This window comes from Lonchura striata, chromosome 7, assembly GCF_050655825.1.
Source record: "Lonchura striata isolate lonStrDom1 chromosome 7, ASM5065582v1, whole genome shotgun sequence".
NCBI lineage: Eukaryota > Metazoa > Chordata > Aves > Passeriformes > Estrildidae > Lonchura > Lonchura striata.
In genome coordinates this window covers 10850327-10871661 of record NC_140709.1, presented here as the reverse complement: position 1 = coordinate 10871661, position 21335 = coordinate 10850327, and the positions used below count along the sequence as shown (strand labels likewise).

Genomic DNA, 21335 nt, shown 5'->3' with positions numbered 1-21335 from the left:
CTTAGCACCAAGAAATACTTGTAGTAGCATTCAGTGCACCATACTGAAAAGGTGAAGAGCAGTCCTTTACCATTTAAAATCAGTGATTTAAAAATAGAGTTATTATGTTATAAGTGTAAAACCAGGTTTTATTTTGCTTAGAGTGTCTAGAAGAACCCTTATACCTGTCTTTTGACCTCCATTGATAGGCAGGGAAGCTACTATGAATGCCTTAAGTATTGCTTAGATTTTAACTCAGGTTGTTCTGCACATACAAAATTTTTGTTGCATCATTTCTTTGGTTTATATGTTGGTAGAGAATTTTGTTTTCTCTGAGGCACTGTACTTTCTTGCTATTCCCAAAGATCCATTTTTAAGGAATGAAAACTTTCTCTGTCATAGCATCTGGATCATTATTCCATTCCAATTATGCTGGCATTAAACTAATTGCTGATTAGCAGGTATAATAAGCAAATGCAACTGCCAGTGTAACAGAAAACAGTTGGGGGTTTGTTTGCCTGTTTTTATAGCACTGATAAAAATCCCATTTCACAATGAAAAGTTAATGAGTATGACTGTTCTTCATTATGTGGTATTACTAGGTGCTAAAAACATGGCTTCTTAGCATGTTTGAGTTTGTAATATTAGAACTTGCTGACATCTTGGTGTGAGATCAGAACCAAGATACAGCAGGCCAGGTTGGAGGTGAAAATTTATTGGAAATTCCCAGCATTTCTTATTTGCTTACACAAACTGAACACTCAGGCAGGGGCTTCCCTGCTGATTTTACCAGGAACTTGAGTTACCAGACTTAGGAAGATGAATTTAGGAAAGCTGATTACTCTCTTGAACAACAGGCTTTACTTTAGTGTAAAGTGTGAAGTGCAGATGGCCATTCGTGGTTGCTTGATTGTTCTGTGGGATTTAGTAGAAGCAGAGCCCATTTTGTGCTGTATTTATAAAGAAAGACCTCCTGAAGGCTGGAATGTGTTCCTCCAACACCCATAATAGAATGTTTATCTTTCAGTAAGATGTCACTGTATTTGCTTTCAGGAAGGAATGACCAAAGGCTTGCTTGACTTACAAAGGTAGGTGTATAATGCCATTTCCAGTAGATGGCAATAGTTATTTGAATCTGAAATTCTTTGTTAAAAGATCTCTGGGGCCAGCTGCTTACAGAGAAGCTGAGTGCAGCTGCTGTCCCCTGGAGCTTTTTATTGGAATGCCAGTGCTGCCCCAGCCGCCCCTCTGGGCTCCCAGCTGGCACCCCTGCCCCTTTCCCAGGGGACAGGGCTGGCCCCAGCAGTGCAGCCACCTCCCCTGCACTGCAGGCAAGTGCCAGGGCAGAGCAGGGACTGAGAGGTGCTCAGGGACAGAAAATACATAACTCTGCTTTTTACAGAAAACTATCTGGCGCCCACATGGCAGGAAAATTGCTGCTCCTGCCCCCCATCCAGCCTGAAATTAAATTTTCTCAGTCCTCCTCCACCTCCCCAGAGCCTACTTGCTCCTTCAGTTGAAAGGATGAAGTGGGTCAAGAGCGAGGAAACTTGAGTTTTCTCAGCTTCAAAGCAGCTGAGCTGCCCTTTTCCCAGCAGCATCCTAAACTTGCTCTTTCTGACAACTCCTAAACTTTAGTCTGGAACTGATGGTGCCCTGAGGAGCTGTTGAAAAACTTAACAGAATGAAAATATTTGCCTCTGGGCATACTTATTGGGCAGGTATTGGTGTCTGTGGATGTTGTGTAACACATAAACAGCCAGGCTGGAGATACTTGCAGTGCAGGACACACATCTAAGAAATTCAGTGTGTCTCAAATGTATCATTTTATTAAGTGCAGGCAGATACTTGATGTAGCTAGATCTGTGTTGGGGAGAAGTGGCTAAACACCTTAAAACTCATCAAAATGCTTTTTGGGTGGGAAAAAGATGCATTTGGGGAAAACTATGCAGCCAGTCTGTATACAGTAATTGAAATGAGAGGGCACAACATTGGAGACTCCTGCCTTCCCTCCCTGGGGGAATACCCTTCTCCAGATAGTTTAAAAAAGCTGCTTACATCAGGCAATGTCCTAAACTGCTGTATGATTATTTAGGAGAGCACAGAAAGTATTAAATAATTCTCAGCCAATTTTCATGAAGATTGATACCTTAAATACTTCATGGCTTTTTGTTCCTGCAGCTGTGTTCTCAGTACACTCATAAAGTCCCTCCTAACCTATAACAGATTGTAGGACATTGGATTTTCAGCTGCCTGTGTAATGTCTTCTCAACTAAAAGAAGTCAGCTGGAAGCTGCAGGGTTTTTTTTCTCAGCCCTACCTGAGGCTCCTGTTAATTGGTACAGTCACATGTAGTGTTTACTTTTACATGTAAAGATTGAAAATGTTGCACTGGCAGCAGTGTCCTTGAGAGGACAAGTACCAAGGTGCCTGGGGAATCCTTTGGCAAAGGTGATGTGCTTTTGAAAATACAAAGTCTTTGTTTTAAACACACAAATTTAAGCTGTTCAATTATGCCAGTGTATTTTGTCAGCTGCCCTGAGACTGATTCCAGGGGCAGTTGGGAGCACAAGAAGCACCCAGGGGATGTTTGCTGGGTAGCCAAGCCCTTAGGGCTCCACAGTGGGGCAGTGCAAAGGACCAGGGCATCCATCAGTGCCAGATGAGACCTGGGTGCTTCTATTTGCAAATCCAGCGTCTCCTACACAAGTCTCATCCCACCAGCCAGCTGCAGCTAAAATAAAACAGAGACACATTACCAGTGAAACAGTGTTTAATATAGTTAAATTACTTAAATAGATTTCAATTTCCATGGGAAATCATAACTGTATCCATTTTTGCAAGATCCAGAGTAAAGAGTGTGTGAATACCCCTTGAAATGATCATGACACACTGTCAACAATCACAGCTAGAGATACTGGGGACTTGAAATTTCATTGACAACACAACTTCATAAGGTGAATCAAAAGTTAAGAAGACTGCAGACTTTTGAAAGCAGAAAGCAAACCTAAAATCAAGTGTATGGCATGAAGGAAATGAAACTCAGTGAGGGACAAAGGGGATGGAAGGTGGAGGAGGGGAGAAAGGCATAACACCATGATGCAACTTAAGTTTATTTTGCAAACCAGGAAAGATGTAAAGGAGCAAAAGTATAGTACAAGGGCAGACTTGGCAGTTTTACAGAAGTCAATATACTATACTTTTCAGAGATGTTTCCTAGTGGAAGGGAGAAGGAAAGGGGAGATGCCATTTAAGCTCATGTTTAAATGGCTTAATGCTTGGGTCATGCTTAGCAATAGAGCAAATTAATTAAGACAGGTCTATGGATTTTCACTTATTCTCATTGTCGAGTAGGAAAAAGAAATCACCACCACCATAGTGCAATCATTATGCTGTGAGTACTACAATAATTCTGCCCTGAGAAGAGTGGAAAAGAAGTTTATTAAATGTCAAAAGATTGGAGTAATTTTTAATGCTAGCCAAATTCAATATCAAAACTTTCCCCTCATAGAATATAAAAAATATAGCTTTTTTTAAATAATTTTCTTTTTTTAATAAAATACCAAGGGATTTTTCTTTCATAGTTAGAAAAGGTACATAAATGATAACAGTGAACTATTCAGAACACCCCCCCTTACTAGTGATAAAGATGCCCAACACAGTATCAATGGCACTATTTTAAGGTCGACCACCTCATATAGACACTTGCAATCATAATCTATTTTGAAGATGACCTAATTCCTGAAAATTGAAAATCTGTGAATCAGTTTAAATAAGTGCTTACTACAGGAAAGTAAACAATGCTGCAGCACATAGTTCCTTGTAATGTCACATGGCAGTTACAATGTCACACAACTCTCAGATCAGCAGGATTCTATTAAGACCATCTATAAAAAACAATCTTTTAAAAATGAAAGTTCAAATGAGCTTTTTTTCCTTTTCTCATAAGAGCTCGTGCTAAGGGTTAGAAGATTTGGTTAGAGCTCTTTCTGACATGTTTGATACCGTCTCAGTAGCTAAAACTCAAAGGTCCTGTTTCCATTGGGAAGCCGCCACCCTCCGCTGGAACGCTGCACGGAACAATTCTGTGACTACTGCGGGTTTTTCCTCTTCTTTGGGCTTGTAGATTTTTCTGGATTTTCATTTTAAAATGCATCTGATTCAGCCTGGAAACTCACCTGTTTGTTGTTGGTTGATTGTATAGTGATAATCTGAAAACTGCCAAGTCTGTGTTCAGAGTATTACACAGAAAAAAATTACACAAAAGTCTACAGGTTATGTACACCTCCCCCCACACCTTGGTGTGGACAGCCTGCCTTCTAATTTATATATAATTTACAAAATATAGAATTTGGTATATCTGTTAGATCTCCATGTTTTCAATATTACAAAATAAAAAATACAAAAAAACCCACAACAAATTTCAGGGGAGTTCCCCCCACAAAGTGTCTCTTGTTTACATCTAGTCTTTCCCATGTAAACTGATAGATACCAAAGAAGAGCACAGACGACTTTTTAATAAATATGGTTGTATAGCCATCTTCCTTTATCCTGATCTTCCCCTCCATCAGGTGTGCCAGCCCCACTCAGAAGAGCAGTCATTTAGCCATGGAGAAGAAGGAAAAAGAGGGGGCAAGGCTATAATGTCTTTTCACACTAAAGCATTACCAATGCCCTTCTAAAAGGCCTTTTGTGTGCTGCAACAGTGGGTGTCAGTTTTGAAAGCCCATTCAAAACAGCTAATAAAAGCACAGTGGTACACTTCAAATAGCTGGCAGTATGGGATGGAAACATTATGGGAGTGCAAATCCATTCCAAAATAATGCTTTGTAGTGAATCATACATTCCTTCAACCAAGTAAATGTTGTGTTGCGTCAATAAATACTTAAATAGCTTCTTATGCCATCCTGTGGTAGCAGCCTTTTTAAAAATGCCGAATTCATGTCTTATCTGTGAACTTCGTAGTGCACATCTTTGGTCAGCTTAGCACTCAGCCAGGAACAACTCCAAGGTGGTTTCTTTCTCTTGCTTTTCTTGATGGGTGGCCAAAGAATTTGCTGATACCAGCTCTAAAGTCATGGGTGAAATTTCAACTGCGCTGCATGTTCAGCTACCGAAAAATTATTCTTCTCCTATTCACAATCCTGGGTAATGCAAAATCCATCTTTGTGTGGCGCTGCAGTCGGTGCTAACTAATTGGAGGCCCTTCATTTAGAAAGTAGGTGGTCATTTCTCCTTTGCCTTTGACCTTTATGACCCCTCGATACTCCAGCTGGTAGTTGTTGGCTGCTAAAACCTGGTACATGTCCGTGGTTACCTGCAGAATAAACAAGAGTAAACAGGTGCTTGCCTTGTCTTCCACATAGTCTTTCCATCTGCTTTTGGAGTAATCCATGGACAAAATAAAACAGGAGTTTTCTTTCTAAGTCAATCAATGTTTGCACATTCAATCACTGACTGAAAGTTTGGCACAAGTTGCTGAACAAACACAACCATTAGGACCGGAGAAAATACAGATGTCACACACAGTTCACAACTGGGGGAAAACTCAATTTTTCAAGGAGGTCACTGGATAAAGTGTAACAAATTAGTCACTTTTTTTAAAACGCAACAGTCAGTTCAGTCTACTCAGATGCATTCATTGTATCACTGGATTAACAGTAGGAAAACAGTCAAACTTACTAAAATAGCCTCAGAAATTACCTAGAAATTACACAGTGGATGTACAGCTTAGGAGTCAGGGTTTTTTATGAAGGAGAAGGTAGTAGGCAATGGGAGAGAACTGATTGAATGGAATACTCTAGCCAGCATCCAAACTGTCTCTGCAGATGCCAGTCAAAAATAATCACTTGTGCTGCAGAACAACAGAAGTTTTAAAGACCAGATTTCCTGAGGTATTTATTTATTACAATGTAATTTCTCACCCTTTTCCAGGTGGCTTTACAGACCATCTCAAGAGTGATGTATAAATATCAATACAGTAAACTGACAGGCAAGGAAACAGCGTGGCTGCCTCTCTTGGCCTTTACATCAGCTACTCTATTTTTATAACTCTTCAGTGTTTTCCCAAGGAATGGTATTCTGTTACTGTGGACATTGGCTCAGCAAAAGCAGAACACTGGAAATGAATCACGCACTGGAAAGGTCACATCTGAAGGCCAAGATGTGTGATTATCAGACAGGTCCCATTAACCCCTTAAACAATCCCCTTTCTCTGTTGTCTGTCCCCATCCTGCTGATGCCTGGACCCTTGCTGGCCTCATGCCACACATGGCACAGTGAGCAGCAAAGTGAATTACAGAAATACATGGCTGAATCAGGCCCTTGGAAAATGAAACAAACCTCACACAGCTGAGCAGCACATGTGAGCAGGGATCAGGCAGGACTGTGCTCATGCCAGTGAGGCACACGGGGAAGGAAGCTCAGCTCAGCACTTCCACCCAGAACTAAAGTGCAGGTTTCTAAACAAAGGTTGCAATGTTGGTCATGATTAAAAGACAAAACTTGCTGGTACCACCAGCATTCCCTAAGTGGCTTTTCCTTCAGTTCTGTGTACGTAAATGTATGGAATAAATGAATAAAATGAAACCAAAATTTCAATTCTAACTACGTTTCAAAATGTGTAAGTGACACAGGGCTGGCAGTGTAAGTTTTCCAGGGATTGCCTTACCTGAATCCTGTCAGGCACTCCTGTGCTGTCCATTCTGCTGGCTACATTCACTGTGTTGCCCCAGATGTCGTACTGGGGTTTGCGGGCTCCTATCACCCCAGCTACGACAGGACCAATATTGAGGCCTGGAAGGAGAGGAGAAACGTGCTCACATCCATTTGCTTGAGGCAGGTTATTTTTCAGTAAAAACCCATTCTGAGGCTCACTGGTTCTAGCTGTGCTAACCCCAACATGTAAAGCTATGGCCAAGCTATGGGAGAGAAATGTTAAAATAAAATTTGGCTTCTTTGATCCATTATGCCCAACTGACTTGCAGCTTAGGCTGGGTCTGCTCAATCCAGAGCTATTTCCACTGCCAGATAATGGCATAAAGTTTCTTTGCCACCTGGCTAACAAGCAAACTGCTCACTTGAAACCAGCACATACCTGCTGCTATGCTGAGGGTCAGCAAGCCAGCAGCCCAGAGCTTTCCAGAACAAACACCACACCTGACATACTCCAATTTCTTCCTTCTTTTCTGTTGCTTTTTATTCCCTGACTTGAAAGACAATTTAATGTCCAAGCATAGGGGCAAAACGAGCCCAAGGTCAACCACCATGTAAGATCATGCTGTGGAGGAGCTACACTGCTTCTAATTCCCTAGGGAGCTTCAGTGATGCTGCTATAACCTAAGAAACTACTGTGATGTTTCATAGAGGCCAAAGTGGTCACCAGCCACCAGACAATCGACATCGCTGTACGGCTAATGTAACATCTGCGGTTTTTACTGTCCATAAAATCCCCACCTCAGAATGACCAGTACCTACATGGAATCCTGTGAGCATAAGGACATTACCTATCTTCATCTGGAAGTTGTTGAATGAATGCTCATTAATGTATTTCATTTGGTCCATTAGCCTCATGGCAAAATCCGCCAGAGCTTTGATGTGTGTCTTCCCTTCCTTGTCGTAGGTGGAGTCATTGAGGCCTGAGGCAGCCATGTAGGTGCTGCCAATGGTCTTGATCTTCTCCAGCTGCCGGAATTGGTCTTCACTTATTATCTGTCACAAGAGCAAAAGAAGCAAATAAACCTTGACAAGCACACAGATGCTGGTAATGTCCATGCCACATGTCCTTCCTTGCTGCAAGCTTTACAAAGTAGTGGGCAGAGCCAGGAAGACAGAGGAAGAAAGGGAATTAGATATTCAAAGGAATGACAAGGAAATAGAAGGGATTTCTGTGCAGGGGGGCGGAGGGGGGGTGGGAAAAAAAATAAAACTGAAGACTCCTAGAGTAAGGAGAAATTAACCATGGATTCAATAAACCACCCTCCTTCAGGAGCTCAGCAAAACCCAACTAAACTCATGCATTCAGCTCACTTAGTTCACCCAGATTTTCTGTGGCTTACTTCATCGAAATCAGCAATGATCTCATTGAGCAGCCTCAGACACTCCACCCCTTCATTGTTGGCTTCCAGCTCCACGTAGAACTCCGAGAAGTTGCTTATGGAGGCGAACATGACAGCCACGCACTCGCAGGACTGGTAGTACAGTTCATCGTTGCGCCGCTCCTGCGCCAAGAAATGGGCAGCCACGTCCTTGGGCAGAATGTTGTGGAGGAGGCGTCGGTTGTAGGCCTGCAGCTCCTCCATCTCCTCCTTCTCCTCGGTGGCCTAGTGTAGGGGGAGACACAGTGATGCACTTACTCTTTTGGTAGCTGCTCTGGGGAGGGGAAAAAAAGCTGAAAATTAACTTGCAGTGAGGGCAGAAATAGAACGGGGGAAACCGCAAAGGAGAGCAGAGCCAGAGAGATGCAGAAACTTGTGTTTTGCAGTGGAAAATGTTCCATCTCTTCATGCACACGTATATGGAAAAGCAGGCAGAGAATAATGCCAGAATCCAGCATTGTATTTCTGAGCCCTGAACTGGTTAACCACTCAGCTCACTCCTTCCATTGTTTTACCATTTATAAATGAGGATTACAATGTTTATCTGCTTCCCAAGGAGCTTTAATTAATTGCTGCTTCCTCAGTGCCTTGTACTCAAACCACAAAGACCTATAATTAGAATGATGTCCTGCCACCCAGAAGATAGAAAATCTAAATAAAACCTGCAGTCCTGCGGCCCCCAGCCATGAGTGCTGGCCAGAGCCCAGGCCTGTCCTGCTTGCTTGGGAATCATACAGGGCCCCAACATCACTCATGGGCACAAGTAGTGAAAACATTAACAGTGAACCCAGGGACAGGAGCACAGTGGCATTATCCACAGTGTGTTGGTTACCCAGTACTGCTGCCTGGGGGCTAATGAAGGCTGGACATTGAGCCAGTTCCCACTGCTTAACAGGAAACTGAATGAAAATGCAAATGTGAATCTTTCACACCCTTGAACACAGCAAACTAAAGCTTACTGAACTCTGGGAAACAATTCAGCCGTGAATATGAGCTTCCTATATTTATAAATTGTGTTACATTACATGTTCCTGCAGTAGTAACAGCTCAGTTTTCCAGATTTATTAATCTCAACCTTTGGACCTGTAACCCTTTACCATGGGGACCATCCAAGGTGCATTTACAAGGAGAAAAAGGGCTGAATAACTGGGATGAGATGCACAGAGTATGCAAAGTACCAAAGAAGAGCAGAGCATTATTAGTATGCCCAATTATAAGCCAGATTCGGATTAAATTCAAAGACACTTTATCACACTTCTCAACTTGACAGTGAAGAGCTCAATTATTTTAAATTAATGCCAAAGACCACATGTGATCCTCCCACAGCCAACACCCACTAACCTGAAGTTTCCAGAGGAAATCAAGCCTTGCAGTGGATTCCACTTGCTGGGCATGCAAGTACAGTGCCAGGACAAAGACAGTGATGATGACAGGGGTCACAATCTTCAGCGCGACTCGCGTTGTCACCGGGGGGCTGCAGCCAAGGAAAGAGCACAACTTCCCTGTTTCTGGAAGAACACGGCCTCGCCACACCCCACACTTCCCATTTCAAGGCTAACCAGCCTCTCTGGCTTTTTTTTTTTCTTTCCCCTCAAAGCCTGTGTTGGTAAAGGGACAAACGTCTACAAAAAGCTGGAGACTGGCTCATGGGTGCCAGTTTCTAAAGGAGGACTTGGAAAAGTGATCCTTGGGAAGGGTTGTCATTGATATAAAGGGCACTCTTCAGAGAATGGCCATATATGCTAAGGGTAGCAGCACTGAAATGCTGACAGCTCCTCAGACTGTGCTCATCCTGTGTTCTGCACTAGCTTCCCCAGGCTCCTGTCTGGAACTGCTCTAGCTTATGGCTTCTCTAATTAGTCAGTCTTAATGGGCTTTGTCCTGTAAGTGCTCTGTAAACTGAAAATAGCACTAAGGTACATTCACACCTTTTCTGAGGTGTGAAGCAGGCAAATAAAAACTATTAAATATGAATTACAGACTTATACAGTATGAAAATATTTTGATAAAGCCTTTAAATTGTATTACAAATAAGCCCTGAGCTGACATAAGTCCCACAGGAAAGAGGATGCTCTGAGAGTACCTTTACATACAAAAGGGCAACATTCAGGGCACTCAGGGCATCTGCACTGTGCTGTACCAGCTCACAGCAATACACAAACACCAGACACTGCTGGTGAGTCAATGTGCTGCTATTGCACCTTGTGAACAGAAAATACCTGCCAACAAAAACCTATAAAATATTTCATGCTGAAGTGACTCACCATGAGGATGTATCATTTGCAGACACGCTGAAAATAAAAAGCACAAACACAAGGTCAGTGGAGTGTTTGGCTCCCTGCAGCTCTTGCCCGTCTGCACATCACTGCACAGCAGCTCTGCAGTGTGGCACCTCTGACATTGTGTGGGGCTACAGCTCTTTTGAAGCAGAAAACTACTAAAAGATGGGAGGGGGAGGAGAAAACAGGCTTCTGAGCTACACTCAAAACTCCAGTGATAGTGTGACATGGTTAATGTGGGTAAAATATCAAAGAAGCATTAAGAGTAAGAGAATAATTTGGGATTTTAATGTCAGTGTGGGATGCTTGGCAAATGCCTGTGCATCGATCACTACTTCATTAGGTCAGACTACAAAATTTGACCTAAGGAAGAAAGCTTTGGGCTTTTGTATCTTGTAAGGAATAGCTCTTTTCTTCTCCTTTTACTGTGGCATGGAGATATGCTTAATTCCTTTAACTCAATCCTGCTCCCTTCTTCTGCTCATTCCTCACTGCCAGCTTGTGCCCAGCTCTGGGTACCACACACAAGGGCACTGAAGAAAACCCTTTAGCACATTCCTATTACTAGTGACAGTTCTGCAAAGTACCCACGTGTATCAGAGCTGCTGGGGGAGATGGAAGGTGTGCTTTTTGACACTGAAAGCACAGAACAGAGCTGTCTGAGCTCCTGATTGATTGCTTAATGCTGCTGGCTTTGTTCTCAGCTGTGGGTGGAGTATTAGGTGGCTGAGAACCATGCACAACCATCTTTTAGAACACTATTTAAATGGAAGGAAAGCGATCAGTGCTTAAATTACTGTAGTGTCATTGATGCCATTAGAACTTTGCAGGATACAAATGTGATATTAGCCTGAGAATGTGACAGCTCTCTAGAGAGCTTCAGGCCACAATTTTATGGGGTTGGAGGGAACCTTGCTACACAATCAGACATATAAATAATCAAAATCAAAATAGGCAAGGGTACCTAACTGAGCATAACATCAAAAAATAAAACCATAGCGACGTTCTAACCTTGTTCATTCCAAGATATTTTCTGCAGTTCTGAGCATGGAATTTCTTCAGAGATGGATTTTGCAACCCACTGTTGTCTTGCACACAATCTATTGCATGGGTCTTGGCTAGCTCCAGCACTGAACATGTGTGCTTGGACACAGACACGGTTTGGAAAGCCTGGGGACTCCCACATGAAAGGCTGGATCTAGGTGGAACACTTCCTACATGGAGTATGATTCCCCTGATTCCCTAAATCACCACCTGGCCAAGGATGACTGACTGCCCTCCCTAATCACTCTCTCTTATGATGGGAGCATGGTGGACCTGACCCTTAGTACTGAGGCTGCAGCTCACTGTGGGTTATTCTTCTCTAAATGAAGTGCAGAAAACCCAATATTTACAGTAACTCTCTGGGTAAGTGAAGATGCCCAGTGCAAGCAGTACGGGTGTTGCATTGGTGGGTTGTTCCCCCATGGAACAGACATTTCCAGTAGCAGATGGTTCTTTAATCACTGGAAGGGAACACAGAGAGAAGCTTGCTAGCTACACTCCTGCTCAAGTGAAGTGCACATTTTTAACAGGAAAGGCAGTTCATTTTAGAGACAGCTCCCATAGGACCAGAGCATCTTACTTTTCCCAGCCACAGTTGCAAGGACAGACAGCTGGAACAGAAATGATGGCTTTGATGAACAAATCACAGGCAAAGCTCTCTCTCCCTGTGCAGGAACTCAGTTTAGAAGATCACATTGGCCCATCACATCTTTAAACCAATGCATTAGTTTTATCTTCTGCAGAGGAAAAAGGTAACACAGTAGCCCTGTGCATGCAGTCACACTCTGTGTGTCACATGCTGGTGTGGCTGCAGCCAAGGCTAGCAATTCCCAACGTGCTGTAATCAGCCTTTCAGCTGCCTGCATGCTGGGCTGGTTTGTACACAGAAGTGTGAAGTGACATCTGCATCACTTCTAATTAGTCAGAGTACCATGGTGGTTGCAGAGCAGACACTAATTATGTAGCTACAATGGGCATCCAATTAAAGTAGTATAAGGTCATGGTGGCTTTTCTGGTTTTTTAGTATCAGCTGGACAATAAGGTCCATCTCTGAACTCTGTGCTACGTGCTGAGCTCCCATCTCACACAAATGGCCTTCCAGACACTGGGGCAATAAATAGCCATCCATGGAGAAATTTGGACAAAACAAACTGTCCTGTATTCCACTGGAATAGAGTTAAATTTCCTCCTAGCTGGTGTAGTGGTGTGTTTTGATTAAGTATGAGAATGATGTTGATAACATGCTGATGTATTAGTTGTTGCTAAGAAGGGTTTTTACTAAGTCAAGGACTTCTCATCTCCTCAACAGCCCCAGTGAGCAGGCTGGAGGGACACAAGATGCTGGGAGGACACATCCAGGACAGCTGACCCCACCTGGCCAAAGGAATATTCCACACCACATGGCATCATGCTCAGTATGGGAACTGGGGGGAAATCTGGCCTGGGGCTGCTGCTCAGGAACTGGCTGGGCATTGGTTGGCAAGTGGTGAGCAACTGTATTGTGCATCACTTGTTTTGTCTATTCTAGTTAAATTATTATTATTGTAACTATTATTAGTTTCTCTCTTTTCTGTCCCTTTAAACTGACTTTATCTCAACCCATGAGTTTTCTCACTTCCCCTTCCAGCTCTCTCCCCCATCCCAGCACAGGGCAGTGAATGAGTGGCTGTGTGGGGCTGAGCTGCAGCTGGGGCTGAACCACCACACAAATCCCATTTAGTGAGAGATAATACAGCATCACAGAAAGCTATTTCTGGGAAAACATGCTAACCTTCTCCACTTTATTACTGACTTTATTACTGACATTCTGATTGTGAAGTGATGTAAATTACACTTCCAAGTGCTGTAATTTCGCTTAGTGCTTGAATTACAAGAATGAAATTGTATTTGAGATATAAAATGCTTCTATTTCACTAATTGTGTTATAAAATGCTAAATAACTTCTGCTGATGGAACAACTAATATCTGAAAAAAAGGAAGAAAACCTCATTCTCCCTATACCTCCCCACAGAAAGCTCCACGGGGTTTCCTACCTAATTTCACTCAATTGAGTTAACAAAATAATTTAAGTGATTACTACCAATGGTAGCAAAAGCTACACTTCCATTAACTGGCAATGCCAGCAAAAGCTGTGTATCCATTAATTATTACTGGGCACACGGGAATGCTGAAATCCTGGAATAGTTATGTGAAGGAGAGGAGTAACCAGATGCAGCAGGCTTGAAGGGCTGATGGTTAATGGCCATCCTGAAATCTGGGCAACTACAGAAGGTGTTTCATAACACACTGGGAAGGGCCACGGGAATCTTCTCAAACACCCTCCTGTCCAAGGCAGGGACAACCACAGCTATCAGCCTTGACAAATAGTCCACCTAAACTGGCATAATTGATTCACTCACATTTAAGTACAATTGTTGCCTACAAGGGGGAATCATCAAAACAAAGAGTTAACACAATAGAGAAATTCCCAATGAGAAACAAAACTCCTGGAGGAGGACAGGCTTGTGGATGTGCCAAACTTCCCTCTCTGGTGTGGGGACCTGCAGGAGATGGGGAACCATGACAAGCCACCTGTCCATTCCCACTGAGCCCAGACCCTTGTACTGGGAATTCTGCTGAGCCCAGCTGTGATGCTGGCTTTTCAGACAAGGATATATGTCCTGGAAGCAACGGGAATCAACTAGCCAAACATCAAGCACCACCATTCCACCACCCCAAGCTGGGTTTGATATATTGTGGTGGCTCACATCACATCCCTGAGTGAGCTCAAGTTTGTTGGGGGATTTTTTTTTCTTATTTGAAAAATGACATTTCTATATTGGGAATGTAATTAATACCAGAATTAAGAATGACTAACTACACTCCCCATTTCTGGAAAAAAGGAAATACAGATCCACTCTGATTCCAGTTATATTCTGTTATTAATAGATAGTTCATTAGTCAAGTCTCACATTAAAAGGATGTTAAAGAGAATTGTATTCTCCTACTCTTCAGAAGCAGAGCACAGCATGCAGCATGCATTTCCCTGGCTTGCACCACGCACTTCCCTGGCTTGCACCACAGCCTTGGCACTCCCATCCACCTAATGCCACACTGGAATCACTGTGTGAAAGAAATCAGATGAAGATTTCAGAAGTGAAAGGCACTTACTAGGTGTTGGCAGTAACCAGGAGATCTGCATTGTCAAAAAGGTTGACTCCTGGCACTTCCACAATGAGAACATATATAAATTCAATTATTAACATAAGGATCAATTTTCCAATACAGCTGATCTGAAGGAACACAGAGCAGGCCAGGAGACTCAATAAGACACTGTAGGTAAAATACTGTATAAAGATAAAAATAGGAAAAAAACCAGAAGAGAGATGAATGTTAGCTGGATAAATCAAAACTGAAAACAAAGGAAATTAACACAGGGATAGAAAGGGATTGGTAGTTGTGTAGTTGAACTGACCAAACATATAAACCTGGTGCTACCTGTGGAATTCTCCCACTTTACAGAAGTTTGAACTGAATGGATGAAGAGGTGAACTGTAGCCTTTTTCTCCAAGCATTATATGTTTTACTCTCAAGAGGCACAGGCCTCACAGCTGGACACCCAAGGTTGTGAAGCAGCTTTTCCCTGGACACAGTTATTACCAGTTCTGCTGGATTAAGTCGTGCTTAAAGGTCAAATTCTAGGCTCAAATTTGCATATCTGTACAACACATTGCCAAGGGTATTGGCAATTCACACTCCTGGACAGATGCCCACCTGGGAACAGTGGGGAAGCACTGTCCCCTCTAATGTCACACACAGGCTCCATCAACAAGGTACAGGCTGCACAAACGTCCCCATGCCCACCCCATGATAATTTGTCCAGGCAGCAGCTGCAGAGCTGCACGTGTGGCTGTGCAGCACCTCTGGCACACCTGGGTGGTGCAGCAGCAGCAGCTCCTGCCAGGCTGGGAGCTGAGCGTTCAGCATGCCAGGGCTTCCCAGTGTGACTGCAGACTGTGGGTGACATTTATGGCTCCTGGGAAAGACAGCAGGCATGCAAAATGAAGAGAGGCATGTTATCCAGCTCACCACCTTCCTGCTATCAAATCTGTGAAGATTTAAGCTTCTAGTCTGTCTGGACAGGCCTATTTCTGGCAAAAACCCCATATCATGTGCCTGAGGCAATCCATCCTTTCAGTTGAAAGCAAGCCCTAGTTGAAGTAGAAATATGCTTATGTTCTGAGTTCATTTATTAATAGTCTGATATATTAAATTAGAGAAAATAACTTGTACAGCTTGTACTTGACTCCTCAGTCTTGACTGAGGGGTAGCATTCCATTGTCTCCTGTGTGGGCACTGGGAACAACAGCAGCAACACGTGTAGCAGATCCAACATGTCCCTTGCAGAGTGCAGGTGAGGGACTCCTTGCTTCTTAGCCCACTGGACAGAAGAACCTGGCTAAAGGCTGCCAGAACAACTTCAGTATGCAAAATGGTTATTCCTCATTGCTTAAAATTCCTCTCTGTCCTGGGCCAGCAGGGCCACCATAGAAATTCATGGCGGGCACAGACTGTTCCTAGATCTCTGCTGTGCCAGATTCTGCTCCTGGGTCTTTCTGCAGAAAGCCTCTGCACACTAAAGCCTCTGCAAGGTTAAAAATTGCAGTAATGGTGGTCTCAGAAACCTCACTGAATCACTTAGGGACCATATTCCTGTTAAATTGAAAGGAAATGTGTTCAGTAGGATACCAGGACCTTCAGTAGCACCTTGGACATCTGGATGGTAACAGATCCACCATAAATCTGTCAGGTCCCCATAAACCCAGATGACCTTGACATAAATTCTACCTCCATCCTAGACAGAGTTGTTTTTCCTTTTCAGTTTCCAGTAAACAACACATGTAACAGCCATGACCTAAAAACTTGGAGAAAGGTCTTGAAAAAAATAGAATTTTTTTTTTGGTGAAGTATTCTACCAATGTGAAAAACATATTTGGGCTGGTTTGCGTTGTGAGTTTGGATGGGTTTTTTTCCCATTAGAAGCATTTTAGTTTTTTCTAAACAAGATGTCCTGAAGACACAGGAATTGTATTGCAAATTGAAGCAGATCACTGTCTGGGCTGCTGACCTGTTTGAGGCCAGACCTACCATACCTTGGGAAAGAATAAATAAGCCAAGATTTTCATCAGGATATAAAACAATGGAAGGAAACATCAAATCTATAACTAGACACTGATTTTCAGAGAACTGATTTTTAGGTAAAACTGAGCACCCACAAACTCCTTTGAAATTACTTGCAGTTCTGCATGACATTAAGGACCTCATGGAGAGGGACATTACCCTTGCTATGGGCAGGATCCAATTATTTTAAAAGCCAACTAAGTATTCAGCCCTGAAGGAACTTAAACATTAATGTGGATTCATGACAATAACTTCAGACACTTAAGTCTGCGTGTAGTAGCTTGTGTCAATCCTGGTAATGTCAGTCAAGAACAACCTTGCTTTCCTCAGAATCACTGAGACTTATAACACAGGTCTGAGCCTTTTTGCAGACCGACCTCTGAAACCCATTTTTTCCAAGCAATACCTCTGGAAAGTTGCAGCTGGGCAAAGGACTGTCACAGAACCCCTGCAAGGTGCCCAGGCTGTAGTTGGAAGTCAGGTTGCTGATAAGGCATATGTCCACCCGGTCAGGAGTGATGTTGTATTCAGCAGCCATGCAGCTGGCGAGATCCACAGTGCTGCACATGAACTGGAAAACAAAGATGGTATTAGCACCACAGCATAGATAAAGAGAAGAAAACAGGATAGTTTATATCAATTTGAAAGCCCCTTGGAAATGGCTGTAGCAATGTGCAAAACATGTAACATGAAATCATCAGCTTATGTTTTATTGCACGTGCAGTAGCAATGCTTTTTCTCCCCTAAAATATTAATTAACAAAATCCATACCCCAGAGAGCAGCTCATCTCTCTCTAAGCCCAAACTCAGCAGTGGTGTTTAAATCACAGCCAGACCATCTCAGTCCCAAAAGTGCAGCTCAAAGCAGAGTCATCACCATGCCCATGAGCTGATCTCTGCACTTGGAGCAGGAGGCAGCACCGTGCAGGGCTGGCACCAAGCCCAAGAAACACTTATGTCCCACTCAGTATGGTGGGAGTTAAATAACACATCAGCCTCGTGCCAGCCCTTTCTGCAGGGATAAACATCAGGTGGGCTCCTGTACTTGGAGCAGAAGCATTTAAAGAATCACAAAAGGACCTGGGCACAGAACAGTGCCAGGCATATAATGGGCTCTAGGGATGGAGCTGTTGGGGCTCCCATTTCTTTTCTGTGCCCAAAAACGCAAAGGGCACCAACCTCAGATGCTGTCAGTCCTAGGCAGGATCATGTTAATTCAGTGGTTTTATGGGTCACAATGCTGCAGAGCACCAATAATAAAACAATGCAGAACTGAATGGATCAAAAGGAAATAATGGACATACCATGTTGACAAAGGCAGACAGAAAAACCAGGATAATGGCAAAGACTCCAACTAAGGTACTATTGGTCCTAGACTGTACAATCTTCTTAGAAAGAGTCTGGAGAGGAACTGGGAAAAGCTGCATGAGAGAAAAAAAAAATCAAATAGACACATAAAATCCTTGTTTGTTTTACAGATTACAGCCTGCATTTGAGCTGCATCCTTCAGTGTGGGCCTGTGTGGATGCTGCACAGGGGCTGGAGGATGGTGATGGGGGATGGCAGCTCTGGGACAAGGGCAAGCAGAGACGTGTCTGCCTCATGGCAGCAGGCCCAGCTGGCTCTGCAAATCTACTTAGCCCTTCCTAATGGGAGTGATGGCTCCCGAGCCCAGATAGCATGGCTTGCAGGGCTGTGCTCATCCTGTCGTGAGAAGCAAACCACAAGCCATCTGTAACTGAAATAGCCAGGAGCTTGAGCCTGGAAATTACTGGAGCAAAAATCTAAAAAGGCAGAAATGAAAGTACACGTCATGCCCCTTTGATCACCACAGCGTCTTGTAAGACTCTCTGGTGCCACTTCAGACACAGACTGTCAAACATCCCAGGCCAGCTCTGGGCTGTGTCAGACCCTCTGCAGAGATCAGCTGGCCCAGGCTGGGCTTTGGCACTCACGGTGATAAAAAACACCCACGGCTGAGGGCAAGCAGGGAGCCCGAGTGGCCCAGGGACTCCCTGCTGATGGTGCCTGACTGCAGGTGCTGCATCCATGCAGATGGAAACAGCTGTGTGTCACAGCAGAGGCTGACCCTGCCCTTCCCAGCCTGGGTCACCCCTGGCAGGGCCTGAGGCCTCCCTGCACTGCCCTGGCTGCAAGAGTGCCAGGAGACAGCCAAGCAACCCTGTCCCTTCCCGTGCCAGCGCTGTGCCAGCGGGAGCGCAGGGCTGGAGCGGGAATGCCAGGAAACCCTCGCGCACCGTTTGTCCTCCCAGTGCCCTGCCCCTCCACACCACCATGCCAGGGCAGAGGGGCTCTGCCCAGCACTACTAAACCTTTTCCAGAGCCCAACTCTCCCTCCCCTTACTCTCTGCACAAATAACCAAGCCACTAGAGGGTATTTTTAGAGACACAAAGAAACAGCAGCACAGCGCCACGGCACTGCAATTTAACTATGACTAATGTTTCTATTAAAAGTCTTGCTTTTCCCTTTTATCCTTCACTCTTACATCTTCGGATATGCAACATTTTGTCAGTGCTGTGCTTCCCACACAGCAGCCCTGCAGTGTAATTACCGAGTGCTGGAGCGGCCAAGGCGCTGATTAGCTGGTGACTTTTTACAGAGGCAGGGAGAGGTTGTGGCAAGAGTTTTGAAAGAGTTGATTTCACCTGCTACCAGCACATGCTCCAGGTGAAAGGAGAGGACAAGGCTCTGTGGCGGACTGGAGAAAAGGGGAAAGTGGGGTTGTAACTTATTTGCACTGAGGATTGATTGAAATACACTGAAAGCTTATGCAATCCTTCAGGCTCAGTAGCAGCCACTATAAAATAAAGGAAAACAACTTTCTCTCACAAATAATCCCTGATGACATAGAAATCCTTAGCTTTGTAGATAAGCCACGAACCAAAATATCTCTTTGCCCTACCATGTCCAGCTGCTTCCACACAGATGTCAGCTAAGAGATCCCTACCAGAATAGGGTTATGGAAAATCCAGTGGGGCTTCCCTCTGCTCTAGCCCCTATTGGATTTGGAATGAGAAGGAGGATCTGTACTGCATTTAGAGTTTCCTCACTAGATTAGAGCAGGACAGGTTTTCCTGCCATCTCTTTGTTTAGGACTCAAGGCCAAGCTCCACAAAGGTATTCAGGGATCTAACCTCCCTCTGTAATCTCTGGGAAATCAGGCACTTAAATAAAACTTTGGCATTTTTTATTGTGGATCTTGGCTCAAGCCCCTGCTGCCAACAATCCCAAAAAAGCCTGACTTTGAACCAAGCCTGAGAGATCAAGCAAAGCGATCAGTGGAAGACACTTAAATTCTAATGAAAACATGTTTTCTTTGTATTAATCTTGGTTCTCATTACTTTGCAAACTAGGAAAAATTTAGGTCAGTAAACAAGTACAGCTGGAAAAAGTCCTGAAGAAGAAAGAAATGCCAAAACCCATAGGAGGTCAGGGCTGCAGTTGAGAGTGCAACAACAGAGTCATGCCAAGCATCTGAGGAACCTCTGCCTCATGAACACTCGTGGGGGCCCTGTCACATAAGTCTCGCTCTCCCCATTTCACAGAGGCAGGTGGAGACCAGGAACACTGCAGCTTGAAGGACTTCTATGATAGACATGGGGAGCCTGTCTCAGGTCTGACAATTCTGCTCCATTCATGCAGTGCTTCTTCCATAAAAACATCCACAAGCCAGGGGTATAGCACAAAAGTAGAAAAAAAGAAAAGAAGATGACTTTCCATCGCATTTTCAAAAAAACAAAAATAAGACCTCTTCTGTCCTTGTTAAAGAAGCAGAATATCAGGACATTACAGTACAGTGAAAATCCAAGCAGCACTGTTGGTTGGCCCATTGGCTTGTACTGTCCACAGTGACACTGAAATCCTGCCTGAGTGAAGAAAAGGGATCTGATGAAACGGCAACTCCCAGACTGCATCTGCACTACTGAGAAAGGGCTGAGAGAAAGGATGGGATCCATTTGGGTAGCTGAGATCCATGTTTGGGGAGCCACACAAGTGTGAGCACTCATTAGCACTCCTGAAATTCCCATGTAAAGAGAAATAGCCACAATGGGAAAAAAGAAAATTGGATTGTCCAGTTGATTCCAATTCACTCTGAACTGAAATGTGTAAGTGCAGGTGAAGAAAAGGCACTGCTGTGCAGGTGAAAGTACAATTTTAAAAAGTGATCCAACAAGTAGTATGTCACATTGAAAATAATCCATAACCTTCAGCCATTTGCATGACAAAATTAGTCTAAATAAAGCCAATTCTTTGGAACAGCAGCTGATGTAGGACAGAAGAGAAATGTTTATTCTTTTTGTCTTCTTAAAATCTAGTGTGGGTATGGAAAACTGCTTAGATAATTGCTGTTATGTTATAAGATGAGGTCTTTAAGGTCTGATTTTTCAATTTGTAATAAAAGCCTTTGAGTAATTTTGGAGTACATTAAGATGCTTCTGCAGTAAAAGACAACATCCCCAGGCAACTTGATGTTGCAAGTCCATTTCTGTAACTTATTTCACAGTGATTTATTAGTCTATTAAAAAAAGTACAGTTTTCAGAGAGTTTTATTTTCCTGATTGAGACAAAAACCCCAAATGCTTTAGGAGCATCTAGGCCAGATTTTGGAGGCAAAGAATGTGATATGCAAGCTACACCTATGTAGAGCTACAGAAAAGCTTATTTTCTCATAAAGGACAACTTGAAATTTTTCTCCTGTGTTCTCCTAGAACCATGCAAGAAATTGAATTCCACACAGCAGTGTAGATACCAGAA

The 21335-nt window shown here is 43.6% G+C and overlaps 1 protein-coding gene across 1 annotated transcript in view; it reads right to left on the bottom strand.

Annotated features, from left to right (window-relative positions):
* Positions 1 to 2734: 2734 nt before the first annotated feature.
* The window catches only part of ADCY5 (adenylate cyclase 5), a 204570-nt gene continuing 185969 nt past the window's right edge, over positions 2735 to 21335 (bottom strand). The window contains exons 13-21 of the mRNA XM_021526071.4: positions 17863 to 17979; positions 16965 to 17129; positions 14549 to 14724; positions 10340 to 10366; positions 9417 to 9549; positions 8037 to 8300; positions 7485 to 7689; positions 6650 to 6774; positions 2735 to 5296 (exon numbers count right to left, since the gene is read on the bottom strand). Of these exons, the coding sequence (XP_021381746.1) occupies positions 5168 to 5296; positions 6650 to 6774; positions 7485 to 7689; positions 8037 to 8300; positions 9417 to 9549; positions 10340 to 10366; positions 14549 to 14724; positions 16965 to 17129; positions 17863 to 17979 (1341 nt within the window). The 3' untranslated portion in view covers positions 2735 to 5167. The remainder of the gene's footprint in view (positions 5297 to 6649; positions 6775 to 7484; positions 7690 to 8036; positions 8301 to 9416; positions 9550 to 10339; positions 10367 to 14548; positions 14725 to 16964; positions 17130 to 17862; positions 17980 to 21335) is intronic.